At 33.6% G+C, this 18,391-nt stretch overlaps 1 protein-coding gene across 1 annotated transcript; it reads right to left on the bottom strand.

Annotated features, from left to right (window-relative positions):
• Positions 1 to 2,078: 2,078 nt before the first annotated feature.
• On the bottom strand, positions 2,079 to 3,689 carry LOC140986344 (protein JINGUBANG-like). Its single transcript, XM_073454547.1, has one exon. The coding sequence runs from the start codon at positions 3,563 to 3,565 to the stop codon at positions 2,192 to 2,194; it is 1,374 nt and encodes a 457-aa protein (XP_073310648.1). The 5' UTR covers positions 3,566 to 3,689; the 3' UTR covers positions 2,079 to 2,191.
• Positions 3,690 to 18,391: the final 14,702 nt, after the last annotated feature.

The raw sequence follows: 18,391 nt of genomic DNA, 5'->3' as shown, positions 1-18,391 counted from the left end.
AAGCAATACTTTTTCTATGAAAGACTTGGGGCCAGCAAAAAGAATTATTGGCATGGAAATCCATCGAGACAGGTATGCCAAGAAGACCTGGTTGTCGCATGAGAAGTATATTGAGAAGGTACTTCAAAGGTTCAACATGGACCAGGCCAAAGCGTCGCATATTTTGACCAGGTGAAAAATGGGGTTGCTCCCTCCAGCATGAGCGAACCCTTTCGGAACTGATGTTGAATGGGCGCCACTATCCCAGCCTCTCTCGTTTGATGTTTAAGCCATGACCATGGTGAGAAGAGATATATTTTACATCCCAGAGGGGCTATAATTGGAGATACCATTGTTTCTGGTACAGAAGTTCCTATAAAAATGGGAAATGCCCTACCTTTGAGTGCGATTTGAACTATTGCTGGTCGTAATTGGAAATAACCAATTAGGTTTACGACGAAACCTAGAAATCGACCACTGATCCAATTTGAGTACCTCTACAGGATAGACCTCAACAGAAAACTGAAGAGTAACGGCAGCAAGTGATTGAGTTCAGTAGTTCAGGATGTCCTCTTGCTAACCACTTCAAGTTGAACTCAAAGCAGAGTCCTATTACAGATGATGAGGAAGAAGAAATTAAAAGTGTTCCATATGCTTCAGCTGTTGGAAGTGTGATGTATGCCATGGTATGTACTCGGCCGGATTTAGCTCATTCAGTAGGTGTAGTAAGTAGATTTCTTTCAAAACAGGGAAAAGAACATTGGGCTGCAGTAAAATGGATATTCAGATATCTACGGGGAACCTCTAAACATAGATTGAGTTTTGGAGGATCCAGACTTGAGCTTGTAGGCTACACAGATGCAGATATGGCAGGAGCTGTTGACTCTCGAAAATCCACATCAGGTTACCTGATTACATTTGCAGTGGGAGCTGTGTCATGGCAGCCAAAGTTGCAAAAATGTGTAGCATTGTCAACCACTGAAGCGGAGTTCATTGCAGCAACTGAGGCGTGCAAGGAACTGTTATGGATGAAAGGGTTTTTGGAGAAATTAAGTTTTGTGCAAGATCAATACAAGTTGTTCTGTGACAGTCAGAGTGCAATTCATCTTGGAAAGAATCCTTCAATGCATTCAAGATCAAAACATATTGATGTACGCTATCATTGGATACGGCATGTATTGGAGAAGAAAATGTTAAAACTTGAAAAGATTCACACAGATGAAAATGGATCTGATATGACGACCAAGACATTGCCGAAATGGAAGTTGGAGTTCTGTAAAGCTGTTGCAGGTATTATTGAATTCACAAAATGTGCTTGAGGGGGAGAATTGTTAAACAAATCAAGCCAACAATTTGAATTCAAGGCACATCATTTTTGACAAATAATTAACACATGTTTTGTGATTAGTCAAAAATGTTTGGTTTGATTATGTAAGCAATGAGGTTTTATTTTTTGTTTTTTCCCTAAACTTCACCTATAAATACCCATTCATTCTTCATTCCAAAATCAAACCAAAACACAAAATCCTATCATCTACAATCATAAGTGTAGAAGTGAGATAAAGGATTTAGTGTGATATTTCTTAAGGAGTGTTTATCCTTGGAAGGAATAGGATTAGTGGAGAGAAAGTGAGTGTTAAAATCAGAGTGTTCTGAGTGAAATACTTTGTATTCTCAATTCTCTTGTCTTCTTTGTTATTAATAAAGAAGTGATCTCCTTGAAAGGTTTAGAGTGGACGTAGCCCAATCTTGGGGTGAACCACTATAAATATTGTTGTTCATCTTATTCATTGTTGATATTCCGCTGCGATGTTACCTCATTTATTTCCCTGATATCCCAACAACCCCATGCCTCTTGGCCACTTATACGATAATTCACGGTTTATATCTTCTCTGGTATTTTGAACCCCTCAACGGTACAAAACAAAGCATGAGCTCCGAGTGAAATGATATATAAAATTTAGTTCCGTTTTAATTTTAAAAGAAATTATTTTCATTTGAGGGAAATTAAAATACCATTATAAATGATCGAATTCCCATGATCTCATTTGAAAATATGAGATGCGTCATCAAAATTTATTATGATCGGAACCTATATATTCAGCCAACACGGCCACATCTAGATCTGATTTTATTATATTATGAAGTCTATATTTTTTTTAATCAAATATTATACATTAATCTGTTTTCCTAACTTAATTAAGCTCTATCCTTAATCCAACTCCCTTAATTTTAAAGAACGCTCCGAGACTCTCCAAACCTTAACAGACTTATCTAAGCTGCCGCTATACACGATCCATCGTTGGTCGCCGTCTTCCTCCGCCGCTATACATTTCACCGGCCCACTATGTCCGGATAGCACGGCCATGAAAGAATGAACCCCACCTCCCTCTCTCCGCCACACGCATATGTTCTTGTCGGCGGAGCCGCTGAGAACCAGGTTCCCTCCAACAGCGAGACAAAGAACCGCCTGCTTGTGGCCCCTCAGCACCCCGCCGTACACCATGGAATTCTTGTTACCACGCTCCCAGAAGTTAACCAGCCCGTCTGAGGAGCCGGCGTATACCACTGCTGCTTCCTGGTTCGCAGCCAGAGACGTCACAGCGTGGTGTTGCTTAAGCAACACCTCCATCATAACATGTTTCGTGCGATTCCCCGCGGTAATCTCCCTTCTCCACGACTTCACTGTCCCGTCGGCGGAACCGGTGAAAACCATCACAGAAAAAGCTGCAACCACAGAATTTACCGCGTCGTTGTGCGCCTGGATTGATTCCAAACATTTGGAATCTGAAATTCTCCAGACTTTCAACGTTTTATCCCACGAACCCGAATACAGCAAGCCCTGATCTGCTTCAAAGCTCAAGCAAGAAACCACATCGTGATGCTTGATCCACGGGCCGGTACGATTTCTTTTAACCTCAACATAGTTTCTTGGGTTGATGGATTTTGCAAGCAAATCTCGGGTCGTTGGCAAGTTTCCGATCCTTTCATATGCTGTCCTTTTATCTCCCAAAAATCTCCAAATCCTGATTTTTCCGTCCTGATGACCTGTAAAAATTTTATCACCAAACACAACAATGGCTTTCACCAATCCACTTCCGGACTTCAACCCAGAAAAATCTTTCAAATTCCTCCAAACCCTCAAGCTCTTCTTATCCGAACCCGTGTAAAGAAAATCCCCAGAAGCGGCGAGAGAATATATGTGACCTTCGTATACAAGGTTCCCGATTAACCCATATTTTGGGAGGCTTTTCGCACTCTGGTCATCATATTCTTCTACAGAAAATTCTTCGGGCCATTTTGATTTGGAACTAGAGAATGATTGACTCCATGGAAACATTACGAAACATGCAGAAGAAGCTGGCTCCCCGCTCTTTGGTTTGGTGCAACACAATATTGCATTGCGGGATTTTGAAACTGGCGCATCATTTCCACGCAGTAGAAAGTGATGATAAAGATTATTGGAGGAGCTCTCCTTTTCAAGAACAGACGAATCAGAGCACACGATGGGTCCGAACTTTGTCTGAGGGAGATTGTTTTGGTCTAGGGAAATCAAGGCTCCATTGACTGCAGTCTCGTTCGCCATCAATGCATGAGTTGTTTGTGTATGGGTGGATAACCACTTTGGAATATATTTTTTCCCAACTTGGGGAAAATGGAGAATTCCCAGGTGATATTTTGATGGAATAAAGAAAAGTTGGAGGATAGGGTTTATATAAACGAGAAGGGGTCAAGGAACTGTTTGGTGAACGAACCTACTGTTGGAGAGGGGGGACACGTAGTGCGATTATATAATCAAATAATTTAATTAATATTTCTTAATTTGATATTTGGAATGTGAATATTTTAGGTGTCAACTTGTTACTTTATTACACAATTTAAAGTCGAGCATGATAGCACGTAACACACGACTCAAGATACTTGCACTTCCCAATTGTAAATATTAAAATGAGAGAAGCCGTCAAGCAAGCAAAAAACGGATTTGCATCATCTACTGTGTTGAAAACACAACATCAAGTGTTGTGCATATTTTACACGAACTGATCACATGATCATCTTGTTTAATCTGACAACTTTTTAAATTTATCTCATATGGTGTAATGTCCACATTTGTGATCATCTCGTGCAAAAAACGCACAGCACCAAATACTGTATTTTCAACACAGTAGATGATCCAAATCCAGCAAAGACGAGTAGTTCATTCATTCAACTTTAATTTCTTACTCTGATTTTTTAAAATCATAGTTAATTTTTTCGATCCACTAACTTATTCCCGATATTCCAATAAAAAAATATCTAATCAAATTTTGACAACACGTAATATCATTCTAGTGATGAACTTTTTTGTGCCACGAATTTTCGTTTATTTAAAAAATTCATCCACATGAGCTATATAAGTTCGAACATTTTATTCGCCATCTTTAGAATTAATATTCCCATAAAAAATATAATTTATTATTGCACGATATATCTTTTATTCAAAAACCTACGTGATCCTAATTTTTATAATTATTTAAACCTACGTAAGAGGGGTGGCAACCAGATAAATTTTCTTATAGAGTGGAAGACTTTGATCGAGGATACGAAGAATGTCCAACAAGCAGTTATATGCAAAACCTCGACTACCCTGAAGCTAAACCACTGAAGAGAAAATAATAAAAATATAGTCCATTTTAAATTATAATTTCTTAATTTTATAAGAAATACATTAAAAATTCAAATATAAATTTTAATTATTTTTTTTTAAAATAGAATTTGGTTTTTTTTTTTAAGTGCATAATGAATGCCAAATTGTCGATCCACTCTTCCGTACGATAAGTGTTGACCACTGTACACATGGAGTTCTCGTCAAGTGTAATAAAATGAAATTGTTTATTTCCGGATCACAGGCACAGCGCTAGCCTAAGCCTAAATAAATTGTTGATTAATGCAAAAATTTACTATTTTAAAATAATTTTTTATATATTTGTTTTAATTGGAAATTAGTAGCTCAAATTAAATACATCGTACTGATTAATATATTAAAAAAATAAATAGCATTCTATAATATGAAAGTTTCACATGCCACTATTTCTTTTGTCAACCACACTATCAGCTAGGCCAAGAAATTATAAGTTCCATTCCTCGAATTTTTTTATTTTATTTTTCCTAATTTAAATGCAAACCAAAATATAAGACTATTTATGAATTCAATTTTGGTATTTAAATGAGTGCTATATTTTTAAAAATTGAAATGGAATTTCTTTTACTTTTAAAGGAGGTATTGTTACTAGTCAACATATACCATATATTCAATCAAAAAAATATTTTTTAAATAAAGGACAAGTGAGAAAAAGGATTTGATCCATAAGTTCATGTCATTGTTTTGATTCTTTAAATTATCAAATTTCATTCGTATGTTATATTTTTTTGTTGGCAAAAATTTGTGTGAGACGGTTTCACGGGTCGTATTTTGTGAGACGGATCTCTTATTTGGATCATCCATAAAAAAGTATTATTTTTTATACTAAGATTATTATTTTTTATTATGAATATCGATAGAGTTGATTCATCTCAAAGATAAATATTCGTAAGATCATCTTATAAGAGACCTACTTTTGTTTGTTTTGTAAATTATTTTATAATTTTAATCATTTTTCTACGTAAGACATGTTGACTTTGANAAAAAAAAAAAAAAAAAAAAAAAAAAAAAAAAAAAAAAAAAAGACTAAAATGGGGAACCAAAAGCAAAAGTGGAAGGGCCGAATATATAAAATAACATAACCGCCACGTTAACTGATCGAATGTACAAAGTGGCGGACCCACAAAAAAGGAGTCATTACTTGAACTCCACGTCTACCCTTGCTGTAAATTCCAACCAATCATCTGGCGACACGACTTCATATTATTATCTACTGCACCTAGATACGTAACCCCAACATCAAAATTGTCAACATATATTATCTTAATATTTGAAAATCGCAATTGGGTTTTATAAATTTATTTTTGTCTTATTTTGGTAAATTTCAAATTTTTTTAAATGTTTTTCCATTTTTTTTGTTATTTTATAATTTTTTTCCATACCAATTATTTTGATGTGATATTGCATATATTAGTGTTATGTCGGGAGACACTTCATATCGAAAAAAATACTACAATTGTAAGTGAAAAAAAATATGTTAATAAAAATTTTAAAATATGAATAATCAAAATAACAAAAACACAAAATTAAGTAGCAAAATTTAAATTTTCACATTAATGTATGAGCCACTCGAGCCAAAAGGAGCCGGGTGGCTTGAAATATTAATAAAAACCTGAAATAATATGTTTATTTTATCTATGGATATAAATTTTATATTAAAAAATTGTAATTATATGGCGTCAAGACCGTTAGCAACTTATTATTTTCTAAGATAATAGTGTGACGTCATTAATTAATTGATAAGGGCAACCCTAGGATTTGAATAAAATCATATTTTAAACACAAAACTCATATAATAGGATCTCAGATCTCAATTTTTTGAGATAAATATTTTATTTGATTTACTCATACAAAAAATATTAATTTGTATGTTAAAAATATTAACTTTTATTGTAAAAATGACTCGTCTCAAGAATAAAAATATATGAGACCGTCTCACAAAATATCTATTATATTTTAAATTGTATTATATAAAATTCACGATCATTAATCGCTCTCCAACAAATCATAAATTATATTTTTATATGCTACAGTGACAGTCGGGGTCCTTGGCTACATCAATGTTGTAATAATTCAAATTTATAGGTATGTGATGTGTATGCTACTGTGACATTAAATAAACTATATTCACATATTATTAAGACTATGGACTATAGCATTTGAATTATTATGATGTTATTAATTTTGATTTTTGGGGTTCAGAATTTATGTTGAAATGACATTTGGAAGTTAGGCTTTAAGATCAAGAGACACTTGGCCGTGAAGAATTGAGAGATATTGCTAATTTGCCAAAATTACACAATATTAAAACTTTGCTTTAATAATTAGATTTTATTATTGTCTATGCACATATATATGCAATTTTGTGATATCGGCAAGTCTTTTTTTTTTCCTTGTATATTAATTAGAATAAACAAAATGAAAAAATATTACTATTTAATATACATAACAGATATGAAATAGCTGTTTTTTTTTATTAATTATTTGTCTCTTATTAAGTTCCACGGTTACTGTATGACTTTTTTAAAAAATATAATCAAATCAAATTTTAATATATAATAATTTCAAATTATAACATGATTTTTCGTTAATTTTTATAATTATGATATCAATATCAATACTATATAAATACATAATACGTACCAAAAATCGATGGTTTTAATGTTCTCGAATGCATGGAGAATTACTGTTCCGCAAGTGGGATACAATTTCCGAGGTGATCTTCACAAGATATCTATTACTATATATTAAGAATCTCTCTAATAGAGACAAAACATTGGTCTGTTTTTTGATTTTTCGATTTTGCCCTTATTCTATATCACAATTACATTTTTGTTTTTTTTTTTAAATCACAAAAAACATTTTTTTATTGTTTTTTAAATTACAACTATTCACATAGCACTTTAGTCCCTCGATAATTTGTCAACTTTCACTTTAAGCTCTCGATAATTATAAAAAAAAGTGCCTCTACTTCGGCAGTTATCTACCTATTACTACTTCATTGAATATGCGAAGTAAATCAAGGAAATTCTACTAGTGAATGGTAAAAATCATAAATAGACAAACATACATAAAAAAAACGCGGTTTATATCTATCATTCGCGTTGGGTTGATTCTTTGTGGCAGATCGAGCTTCGTTTGGTGTGGCATTTGGCAATCTAAGAGATGGTATGATATTCCAATCCATCTACGTTTAATTTTGTGAACGAATTCTCTGTATACGACACAAGAGTCAAGAGCGAGGCCAAAACCTTGAGTTGGTGAGGTTAAATTGCGTGTCAAAGGTTACTAATATTGATTATATGCATTTCGTGTGTTAAGGTACAGCGACAGAACCATAATCTATGAAAATTTTCCCATCGCGGGCAATCTACTTTTAATTTTTTCCCCATAAAATTATATAATTTAGAACTTTGGTTACACTCTTCAAGATTATGAAAAATCTTAATTAAAAAAAGTTCACTTCATATATATATATATAATAGTTTTGATATGCTGCNTATAGACACACACACACACACTGGGTATTCATAATGATTTATTTTTATATTAAATTTATAATACAGGATAGACTTGGAAGGGTAACAAAAGTTCCAAATTATAATTTTGTAAGGAAAAAAATTAACGTAGAATTGCAACGACATGAAAATTTTTGTAGATTATGGTTCCGTCACTATACCCTTGGCAAACGAAATGCATATAGTCAATATTAGTGACTCGTTATATATGTTACATATTTGTACTGTCTTTTATTTTATTTAATTTATATTATAATGTCATAATTGCAAAAATTAATAACGATAGTAATATAATTTAAAATTATTACATATTATCATTTGATTAGATTGTATTTAAATGAGACTAAACTACAATTTTGTAATAATGAATTTAAAAAATAAATTATAACACCAAATCTTTTTGCTCTGTTATATTCAAAATTATAAAATATTAAGAGATATAAATAGGTAACGTTATTAAACCTTATCAATATATAAAATTCTTAAACCCTATCGTTCTCTCATTTCACCGCCTCATCAAATAAATATTTTTATATATTATATAATATAATAATTATATAAATGAACTCGAGATAATTATATAAATGATTTTTATAAATCTCAATAAAATTATTAGTATCACTCGATTAACCTTAAAAATTGATATTTGACTTGACTCACACAATCAAGGACTCAATTATCATATTATATAATATATATATATATATATATATATAATTATGTAAAAATAAATAAATCATACAAGCACTGTCGGCGCATGATCATATAAGAAATATGAATTTAAGCAACAACTTTGAAATTATAAAATTTATTATGATAAGGTTAATTTTGTTATTACAATCTAATATATAAATTTAATCAATCTTATTAAAATCGTACCAAACATTAAATATAATATCCTACATCTTATATATCCTTAACTTATGCATATATTATATATTACATGTTTATCCTATCATGTGTGCCAAACTATGCCTAAGAATATTATTTTTTATTCTGAATATCGGTAGAGTTGATCCGTCTCACAAATAAAGATTCATGAGACTGTCTCACAAGAGACCTATTCGTCTACGTACGGGCAGTGTCAGTAAATACTCGATAATCATATAATTTTTTATATTATATTATATATATATTTTTCACTGAAAACTAAACAAGCTAGGTGCTCTCCTGCAGCTAGACTGGAGTTGTCAAATCAAACCTGGGCGTGATTGGCAATATTAAATTATTTGTCAATTATTAAAGAGAAATCAACTCTATCTACACGTGTCGATAATTCTTAATTTGCTTGTTTAATGACTAATTCGATACTCTATGGTGGCTAAACATTATTTATTGGGATTAATTTCTTGGGGAGATCTCCGTATCTGATATTATACTTTTGTTCCGATTAAATATACAATTGCGTCATACAAATTATACGCATGAATTAGTCATAAAAAAATATATAATTTAAAGTATGTAGTGATATAATGGTTACTAGTCATTGAATTATTTTATATCGAGAAAAGATGAATTTCACACCGACTTTTTCTATCATATCAACATTAATATTATACATGTGTTGAGATATAGATTTTTAGATACACAATCGAGATACTATCTTAAAAGTATGAGATGCGTGAACTGATTCATTAAGTGATTATAATGCGCCAAAAAGTTTTTATATGATGGAAAATAGAATTTTCTTACATTTATTTGTTGATGGGATGTGTAATCAATCAGTGGACAAAAACTTGTGTGAGACAGATCTTTTATTTGAGTCATCCATGAAAAAATATTACTTTTTATGTTAAAAATATTACTTTTAATTGTGAATATCGGTAGGATTAACCCGTCTCATAGATAAAGATTCGTGAGACTGTTTCACGATAAAAATACTCTTAATTAGTGACGTTAATTAATTAGTAGAAATAAACACGTAGATGGGGTTATTACGGAGCAAAAGATCAATCATAACCAAACAAGATTTAAAAATGGTATCAATCAAATCAGATCTTCCACGATTCTACGCTAAAAAAGGAAATGGAAAAATCTCTGCTTTTATAGAAATCTACGTAAATCATTATCTTTTCGTCTTAGAAATAATAATTAAAAAAAAGAGTGTATTTCTAGATATTTTGTTCCTCTTTTTTTTATATCATTCTGTTGCGAAAAAAGTTCTCATTTAATTTGTAATATCCTTGTACTTATCGGGTGTACATACATATTATTTTTGGTGGATGTTTGGTTTTGAGTTAAATCAATTTCGATCTAGCTAGACTATTAAAAAGTATATTGAAAATGTTTATTGTGTGATTTTTAAAATATTAATAATTCAACTAAATATATTTTTAATTTATATGGCTCGTTGTTGATATTTCTTTGTCGAGCCTTGAGTTCAGATACTAATCTTGATTTCACAACTGAATGCGTTTTGAATTATGAACTATAAACTCAAGATCAACGATAACAAAAACGAGACGCAACACGCAAGATTTACGTGGTTCGATCAAGAAATGATCTACATCCACGGGAGGTGTTTCCACTATATTGAATCAGTGTACAAAATGAACAACTTGAAATACAATATCACCACTCAACTCCACAATTTTTCTCTTCTATGAATTCCAAAGAAAAACTCTCGTGCCTTGTGTGAATGGCTTCTTGCCTCTTGTTCAATTTTCTTCAAGATGAATGATTGATTTTTTTTTTCTTTGCACGGCTCCACCTATATATCCTTTTCTTCCTGAGAATATTCGGTGATTAAATGCAAGCCCTCAACACTCATCCTTATCCAACTACTTAAAAGTTGTTTTAACTGATTTTCAAACTGCCCATCTAAAGGTGAATTTTGGTTGCTGATATACTACATTTCTCCACCTTATCTGCAGCCAAAATTTCCCGTGTACGCACCTCCTCCTGCCTTATTGTCTTAAGACAGTCTGCATCTGGTTACATTAACCAGATCTCTGCATTTTTCAAATTTGCTTGTCCCTATTACTTTGGTACACATGTCAGCTGGATTATCATTGGTACTGATCTTAAGAACTTGAACATCTCCAGACTCAATCACATCACGAACAAAGTGTAGCCTTACATCTATATGCTTTGTTCTTTCGTGAAAAACTTGATGTTTTGATAGGTGTATGGCACTTTGGTTGTCACAGAACACAGTTACTGTCTTTTGGTTGTATCCTAACTCTTCCATGAAGCCTTTCATCCACTTAGCTTCTTTGAAAGCTTCAGTGACTGCCACGTATTCAGCTTCTGTGGTTGAAAGTGCTACTACTGGTTGTAGGTTAGCTTTCCAACTTACTGCTGTGCCGTTGATAGTAAATATGTAACCAGATAGAGACTTCCGAGTGTCGATACTGCCAGCATAATCTGAGTCCACATACCCTGTTATCAAGGTGTCATTTTTTCTTGAATCTTTGAAGATTAACCCGGTGTCAATTGTTCCTTTAAGGTACCTTAAAATCCATTTGACCGATTTCCAGTGTTCTTCACCAGGGTTTGCCATAAATCTACTTACCAAGCTTACTGCATAAGCAAGGTCAGGCCTAGTACACACCATCAGATACATTAGGCTTCCTACTGCACTGGCATAGGGGACTTTCTTCATGTATTCTCTATCCTCTTCCGAGTTTGGTGCTTGGTGTGTTGAGAGTTTGAAATGAAGAGCCATTGGACTTGCCACTGGTCTGGCATTTTGCATTTCAAATCTATTTAACACTTTCAGCACATATCCTTGTTGCATTAATACCAGTTCCTTGGACTGTCTATTTCTTTTGATTTCCATGCCTAAAATCCTTTTAGCTTGTCCAAGGTCTTTCATCTCAAATTCGCTACTTAGGTCGGCCTTTAAGGATAAAATTGCCTCTGTATCTGAACAAGCAATTATCATGTCGTCCACATAGAGCAGTAGGTACATGGTACATCCAGATTTTAGTATCTTGTGATATACACACCAATCATAGTTGTTTCTAGAGAATTTATGGCTTATCATGAAGTCATCAAACCGTTTGTACCATTGCCTCGGTGCTTGCTTAAGACCATAGAGTGATTTCCTTAACAAGCATACTAGTTGGGGCTCGTTTTTTACTTCAAACATGTGTGGTTGTTGCATGTATATCTTTTCTTCAAGTTCACCATGAAGGAAGGCTGTAGTCACATCTAACTGCTCAAGCTCCATGTCTTCCTTTGCTGCTAGAGACAGTACAATCCTTATTGATCTATGTTTGACCACAGGCGAAAACACTTCTTGGAAATCTATCCCTTCTACCTGTGAAAAGCCCTTGGCAACCAATCTAGCCTTGTACCTTGGTTTTTCAACTCCAGGTATTCCTTCCTTTCTCTTGAATATCCATTTACATCCAACTATCCTTTGGTTGTTTGGTTTTGGTACCAATTCCCAGGTATGGTTCTTTTCCAAAGAGTTCATTTCCATCTTCATAGCTTGGTACCAATTTTCTTTATCATCAGAACTCATAGCTTCTTTTAGGCTTGCAGGATCATCATCACCTATTTGTGATGCAACAGAGAATGCATAAGAGACAAGATCTGCATGTCCTAATCTTTTTGGTGGTTTAATGGCCCTCCTGCTTCTGTCCCTTGCCAGCTGATAGTGTTCCAGGTTATCACTATCATGCAAAGGTCCTTCTGATTCAGTATCATCAGGTGTGTCCAGTTGTGAAGTCAGTTGGAGATTGTCAGTTAGCTCCACCTCAATCCTTGTATTGTTAGGGTAGTCCAGTTTTACTAAGGATTCATCAGCATGAGTTTCATCTTTATAAGGGAAATAGTCTTCTTTGAAAGTGACATCTCGGCTGATTATAGTCCTTTGATTTCCAGGTTCTATAGACCAAAGTTTGTAGCCTTTCACTCCTTCAGGATATCCAAGAAAAATGCATTTGATTGCTCTTGATTCTAGCTTTCCTTGCTTTACATGTGCGTATGCAGCACAGCCAAAGACCCTTAGATCACTGAGGAGAGGTGGTTCTTTGGACCACTTTTCCATGGGTGTTAAAAATCCTAATGGGACAGAGGGAGACCTATTGATCAGATAACACACCGTAGTTGCTGCTTCTGCCCAGAAACTCTTCGGAACTCCTGAGTGTGTCAATATGCATCTCACCCTCTCAAGGATAGTTCTGTTCATTCTCTCAGCCAGCCCATTTTGCTGTGGGGTGTAAGGGACAGTGTAATGCCTTGATATTCCTTTGCTCTTACAGAAGTCATTGAATTCTTTTGAGCAAAACTCTAAGCCATTGTCTGTTCTGAGTTTCTTTATTCTTTTGTTGGACTGGTTTTCAACCAAAATCATCCACTGCTTGAATCTATCGAGTGCTTCATTTTTGTGTTTCAAGATATATATCCATACCCTTCGAGAGTAATCATCGATGATGGTCATGAAATATCTTCCCCCTCCATTTGATAAAACTCTTGATGGTCCCCAGAGATCAGAGTGAACATATTCCAATGGAGCAGAGGACACATGAATTCCTTTGCTGAATTTTACTCTTGTGGATTTGCCTTTTATACAGTCCTCACAAAACTCAAGTTTTCTTAGTGATCTATTTCCAAGAAGTCCCTGTTTTTGGAGTTCTTGAATTCCTTTATCACTTATATGAGCTAACCGCAGATGCCACATCATTGGGTTGTCTAAGCTTTGTTCAGCAGCACTGACTGATCCAATGTGAGTCCCTCCTTGAAGTGTGTAAAGACCATTTGATCTAACACCCTTCATTACAGCAAGTGAGCCTTTGTACACTGTCATTTTTCCATTTTGTGCCTTGAAGGTATATCCAATCTGGTCAAGACATCCGAGTGAGATTAGATTTCTCTTTAACTCAGGAACATATCTCACTTCTTCTAGTATGAGTTCAGTATCATTGTGCATGTTTAGCCTTATTGTGCCAATGCCCTGAACTTGGCATGTCTTATTGTTGCCCAGAATTACTTGTCCACCATTTATTTCTTCAAAGGACTCAAACCAACTCCTGTTTGGTGACATATGAAAAGAACATCCACTATCTAAGATCCACTCTTGATCTAATTTTTGATCTCCTACGCACAGAACTTCTGCACTTTCATAGCCATCCTGTGCAACAGATGCTTCTCCATTTTCATTTCTCTTGTCACCATGTTTAAACCGGTCTGGACAATCCTTCTTGAAATGGCCTTGTTTGTGACAAATAAAACATTTCAGTTTCTTTGACTTGGGATTGAATTTGGCCTTCTTCTTGTTGATATTTCCCTTTCTATCCAATTTTCCCTTTATGAACAAACTGTCTCCGAGATCTTTGAATTCCTTTTCTGCTAATTTTTGGGATTCTTTTGCTTTCAAGACCTTCAGAATTTCATCAAATACCATGTTCTCTTTTGCATATTTCATGGTATCCACTAATACTGAATAAGAGCTTGGAAGAGCATTTAGCAGAATGATAGACTTATCTTCTTCCTCTATTTCGATTCCAATGTTTTCCAAATCAAGAATGAGTTTGTTATATTCATCAAGATTTTCACTGATGGACTTCGAATCATTCATCTTGAAGGCAAAAAATTTACCTTTAAGATAGATCCTATCTTGCAACGATTTTGTCATGTATAGCGATTCAAGTTTTGCCCAGATCCCAGCGGCTGTTTTCTCTGAGGCTACTTCCCGTAGTACCTTATCACTCAGGTGGAGTGTGAGTGAACTGAATGCTGTCTCCATGATATCCATCTTCTGATCAGCGGTGAGATTTTCAGGTAGTGTTTTCTCACCGCTAAGTGCCTTCGCGACTTTCTGTTGAACAAGAACATCATGCATCCTTCTTCGCCATAGAGAAAAATCCCCTGATCCATCGAACCGATCAACCTCAATCTTGGAGCTCATTTGCGTGTTCCTTTATAGCCAAGAACCTGGCTCTGATACCAGTTGTTGATATTTCTTTGTCGAGCCTTGAGTTCAGATACTAATCTTGATTTCACAACTGAATGCGTTTTGAATTAAGAACTATAAACTCAAGATCAACGATAACAAAAACGAGACGCAACACGCAAGATTTACGTGGTTCGATCAAGAAATGATCTACATCCACGGGAGGTGTTTCCACTATATTGAATCAGTGTACAAAATGAACAACTTGAAATACAATATCACCACTCAACTCCACAATTTTTCTCTTCTATGAATTCCAAAGAAAAACTCTCGTGCCTTGTGTGAATGGCTTCTTGCCTCTTGTTCAATTTTCTTCAAGATGAATGATTGATTTCTTTTTTTTTTCTTTGCACGGCTCCACCTATATATCCTTTTCTTCCTGAGAATATTCGGTGATTAAATGCAAGCCCTCAACACTCATCCTTATCCAACTACTTAAAAGTTGTTTTAACTGATTTTCAAACTGCCCATCTAAAGGTGAATTTTGGTTGCTGATATACTACACTCATTAATATGTTAATTTTTATATAAACAATTTAAAAATTATATGAAATATGTGCGTGCTGTGTGTAATATAGTGCATATATAGTATTTATAATATAGTATATATTAAATAGAATTAGTCGATAGCACTAATATTATTACGACAATTAAACCTACTACAATATAAAAGATGAATAAGTCTCATATGAGACGGTCTCACATATTTGTATTATTGAGACGATTTGACTCAGTTCATATTTACTAAAAAATTAGCATAAAAAATAATAATTTTCATGGATCGAATCATGTTAAAGATATGTCTCACAAAATTAATTCGTGAAACGGTCTTATGCGATATAATTAATTATAGAATCGTAGAAGCATACAAGTGTACGCAGTACTGTAGCAAGGAAACCCTACCGCCATGCATGCACGCACGCAAGCAAACAAACAAACCGCTAAGCGTAATGTTCTAATTAAGAACAATGTTCCCCATCCAGCAACATTTGCTTTCGGTGTCGATGATTTTTGTCCTCAGTTGCTTATGGGCGGACAAGGTCTGGTGGGTCGTACTCGTACAACAAAACAAATTTAGTTTTCCCAAGTTTTGCACCTTAAATTTATCGAGTCTTCTCGTCCGACTCTGTGTAGACAGAGATATATACAATTTGGATCTAACTTTGAAACGGGATTGGACCAAAACTTCTAGTTTAGATATGAAGGACTAATTCGCATCATTGAATCACCCAAATTGAGAGCAACTTTTTCGCTTATAGTTTAGATATTGTTGTTTCCTTCTTATGCTCCATTGATGTCCCTTTAGGAGGACAATGAATAGTTTTGTATATCCATTTCTTGATTATTTATTATTATTGTTTTCGGGAAGTTGGCCCCTTAACCTGCAACCCGATGAGAGTAGGGCTGAGGCTTTTCCGACCAAGATCGACGGGCCGCGGCGAGACGAGACTACGGCCAATTTTTGATGGGCCGATATTGCTTTACGGCTTTTAATATGGGCCTTTCATATGGGTATCACGTCATATCATTTTATAAAGTTATATGGTGTGTTCATATTTGAGTGCTACATTTGGTTCCTCAACGCATTTTTTAATTTTTTTTAAAATGGTGTACCTTTTAATTTTTTTTCCCCACCTATAACGAGATATAATTTTTATTATATTTTTATATTCTAAAATTATATACTATTTTAATTTAATTTTTTAAACCCTCATACTCTAATTTTGGAAATATTAGAAACAAAATGTTACTTTGATTAATCACACATAAATCTCACTATACATCTTACTATATTAAACTTCAACACCATTTAAAAATCGATTCTTAATTAATTTGGTGAAGATTTAGAAAAATTTATTTTTTCTGATTTTTTTTTAATCACAACCAAAACTGTTAGAAAAATTGGTAATTTAAAACAAATTTTATTTTTGTTTGTCTTTTGGCGACTATTTAATTACAAAAATGTCACAACTTCTGTTTTTTGTTTGTCCTTTTATGACTATTTAATTACAAAAATGTCATTTTCTTTTTGTCATTTGGTGGATATTTGTGTGTACCAGAATATTAGTATAGATAATACACTCAAATTTCACACAACTACATAACAATTAAATCAAAAGAAAAATTATAATTTGTATAATAATCAATAATTTTTTTTAAAAAAAATTATAGGTCAACCTTATCCAATCCGTCCTAATACATAAATAAAATGGGCTAACCGAATTTACCCGCCTTCAAACTGATTGCCAAAATTATAAGCCAGTCCACCTTTTTTTTTAAGACGAGTTGAGTCGATGTGACTGACCGAACCCAAATTAGCATATCTGCTGATAGAGTTGTTAGTTAAAACCCAAGTAAAAACATAACCCCCACCCTAAATGCAATTTCTAAAAATAATTTTGCTTATAAATCCATGTTTGTGGAAAATAATCCAAAAATAGAATCAAGGTTACTTACTTCTGTTTTATTATTTAAGCAAAAAACTTGTGTGAGACGGTCTCACGGGTTGTATTTTGTGATACAGATCTCTTATTTATGTCATCCATGAAAAAGTATTACTTTTTGTGCTAAGAGTATTATTTTTTATTGTGAATATCGGTAGGATTGAATCGTCTCACAGATAAAACTTTGTGAAACCGTCTCACAAGAGACCTACTCTATAATTTATTCCTATAACTTTTTATCCTTCCTGTTTTACCAAAATTTTTATATGCTTTTTTTTAAAAAATCAATTTTGCATCTCTTTTTGGTAATTGTACTCAAATGCGATTTTATTATGTAGTCTTTAGAAACACGTTTATTAGATTCTTGTATAAAAGCCATGTACAGCGGTTGGATCACTAACTGAAATAAGATTTCCTTTAGCTCAGTGAGCTACGTTCTTCTTCCTCTTCAGTTCTCAACACTTTTCTTCAACTAATACTAAATCTTATATATTATTTATTATTTTAGTGTTCGAAAAGGATTTTTTAAACGTAATTAATAAATTTATTGTTTTTTTATTTTTAATCAAAATACTTAACATACAAGTAAATAGAAAAAATGGAGATGGAAAATTCCAAATTTCCCATTGGGACACATTGTCTGATCTGTTACTTTCAGCGTCTTTAAGTTTAGATTAGATGGTCCATCACAAAACATGCCAATCTAGACCAAGGGACGAAGAATTAATGGAGTTTGGGAAGACTTGATCTCAACCTAAAAAATTATATATTATTATAAAAAAATTTGTAATGAATTATATATATATATATATCCCAGGAATGGACCCATCAACATCAGGTCCAAACTCCCGGCCCATCCTTACAT

Source organism: Primulina huaijiensis, chromosome 10, assembly GCF_012295235.1.
Source record: "Primulina huaijiensis isolate GDHJ02 chromosome 10, ASM1229523v2, whole genome shotgun sequence".
NCBI lineage: Eukaryota > Viridiplantae > Streptophyta > Magnoliopsida > Lamiales > Gesneriaceae > Primulina > Primulina huaijiensis.
This window is presented reverse-complemented; position numbering and strand designations above follow the sequence as displayed.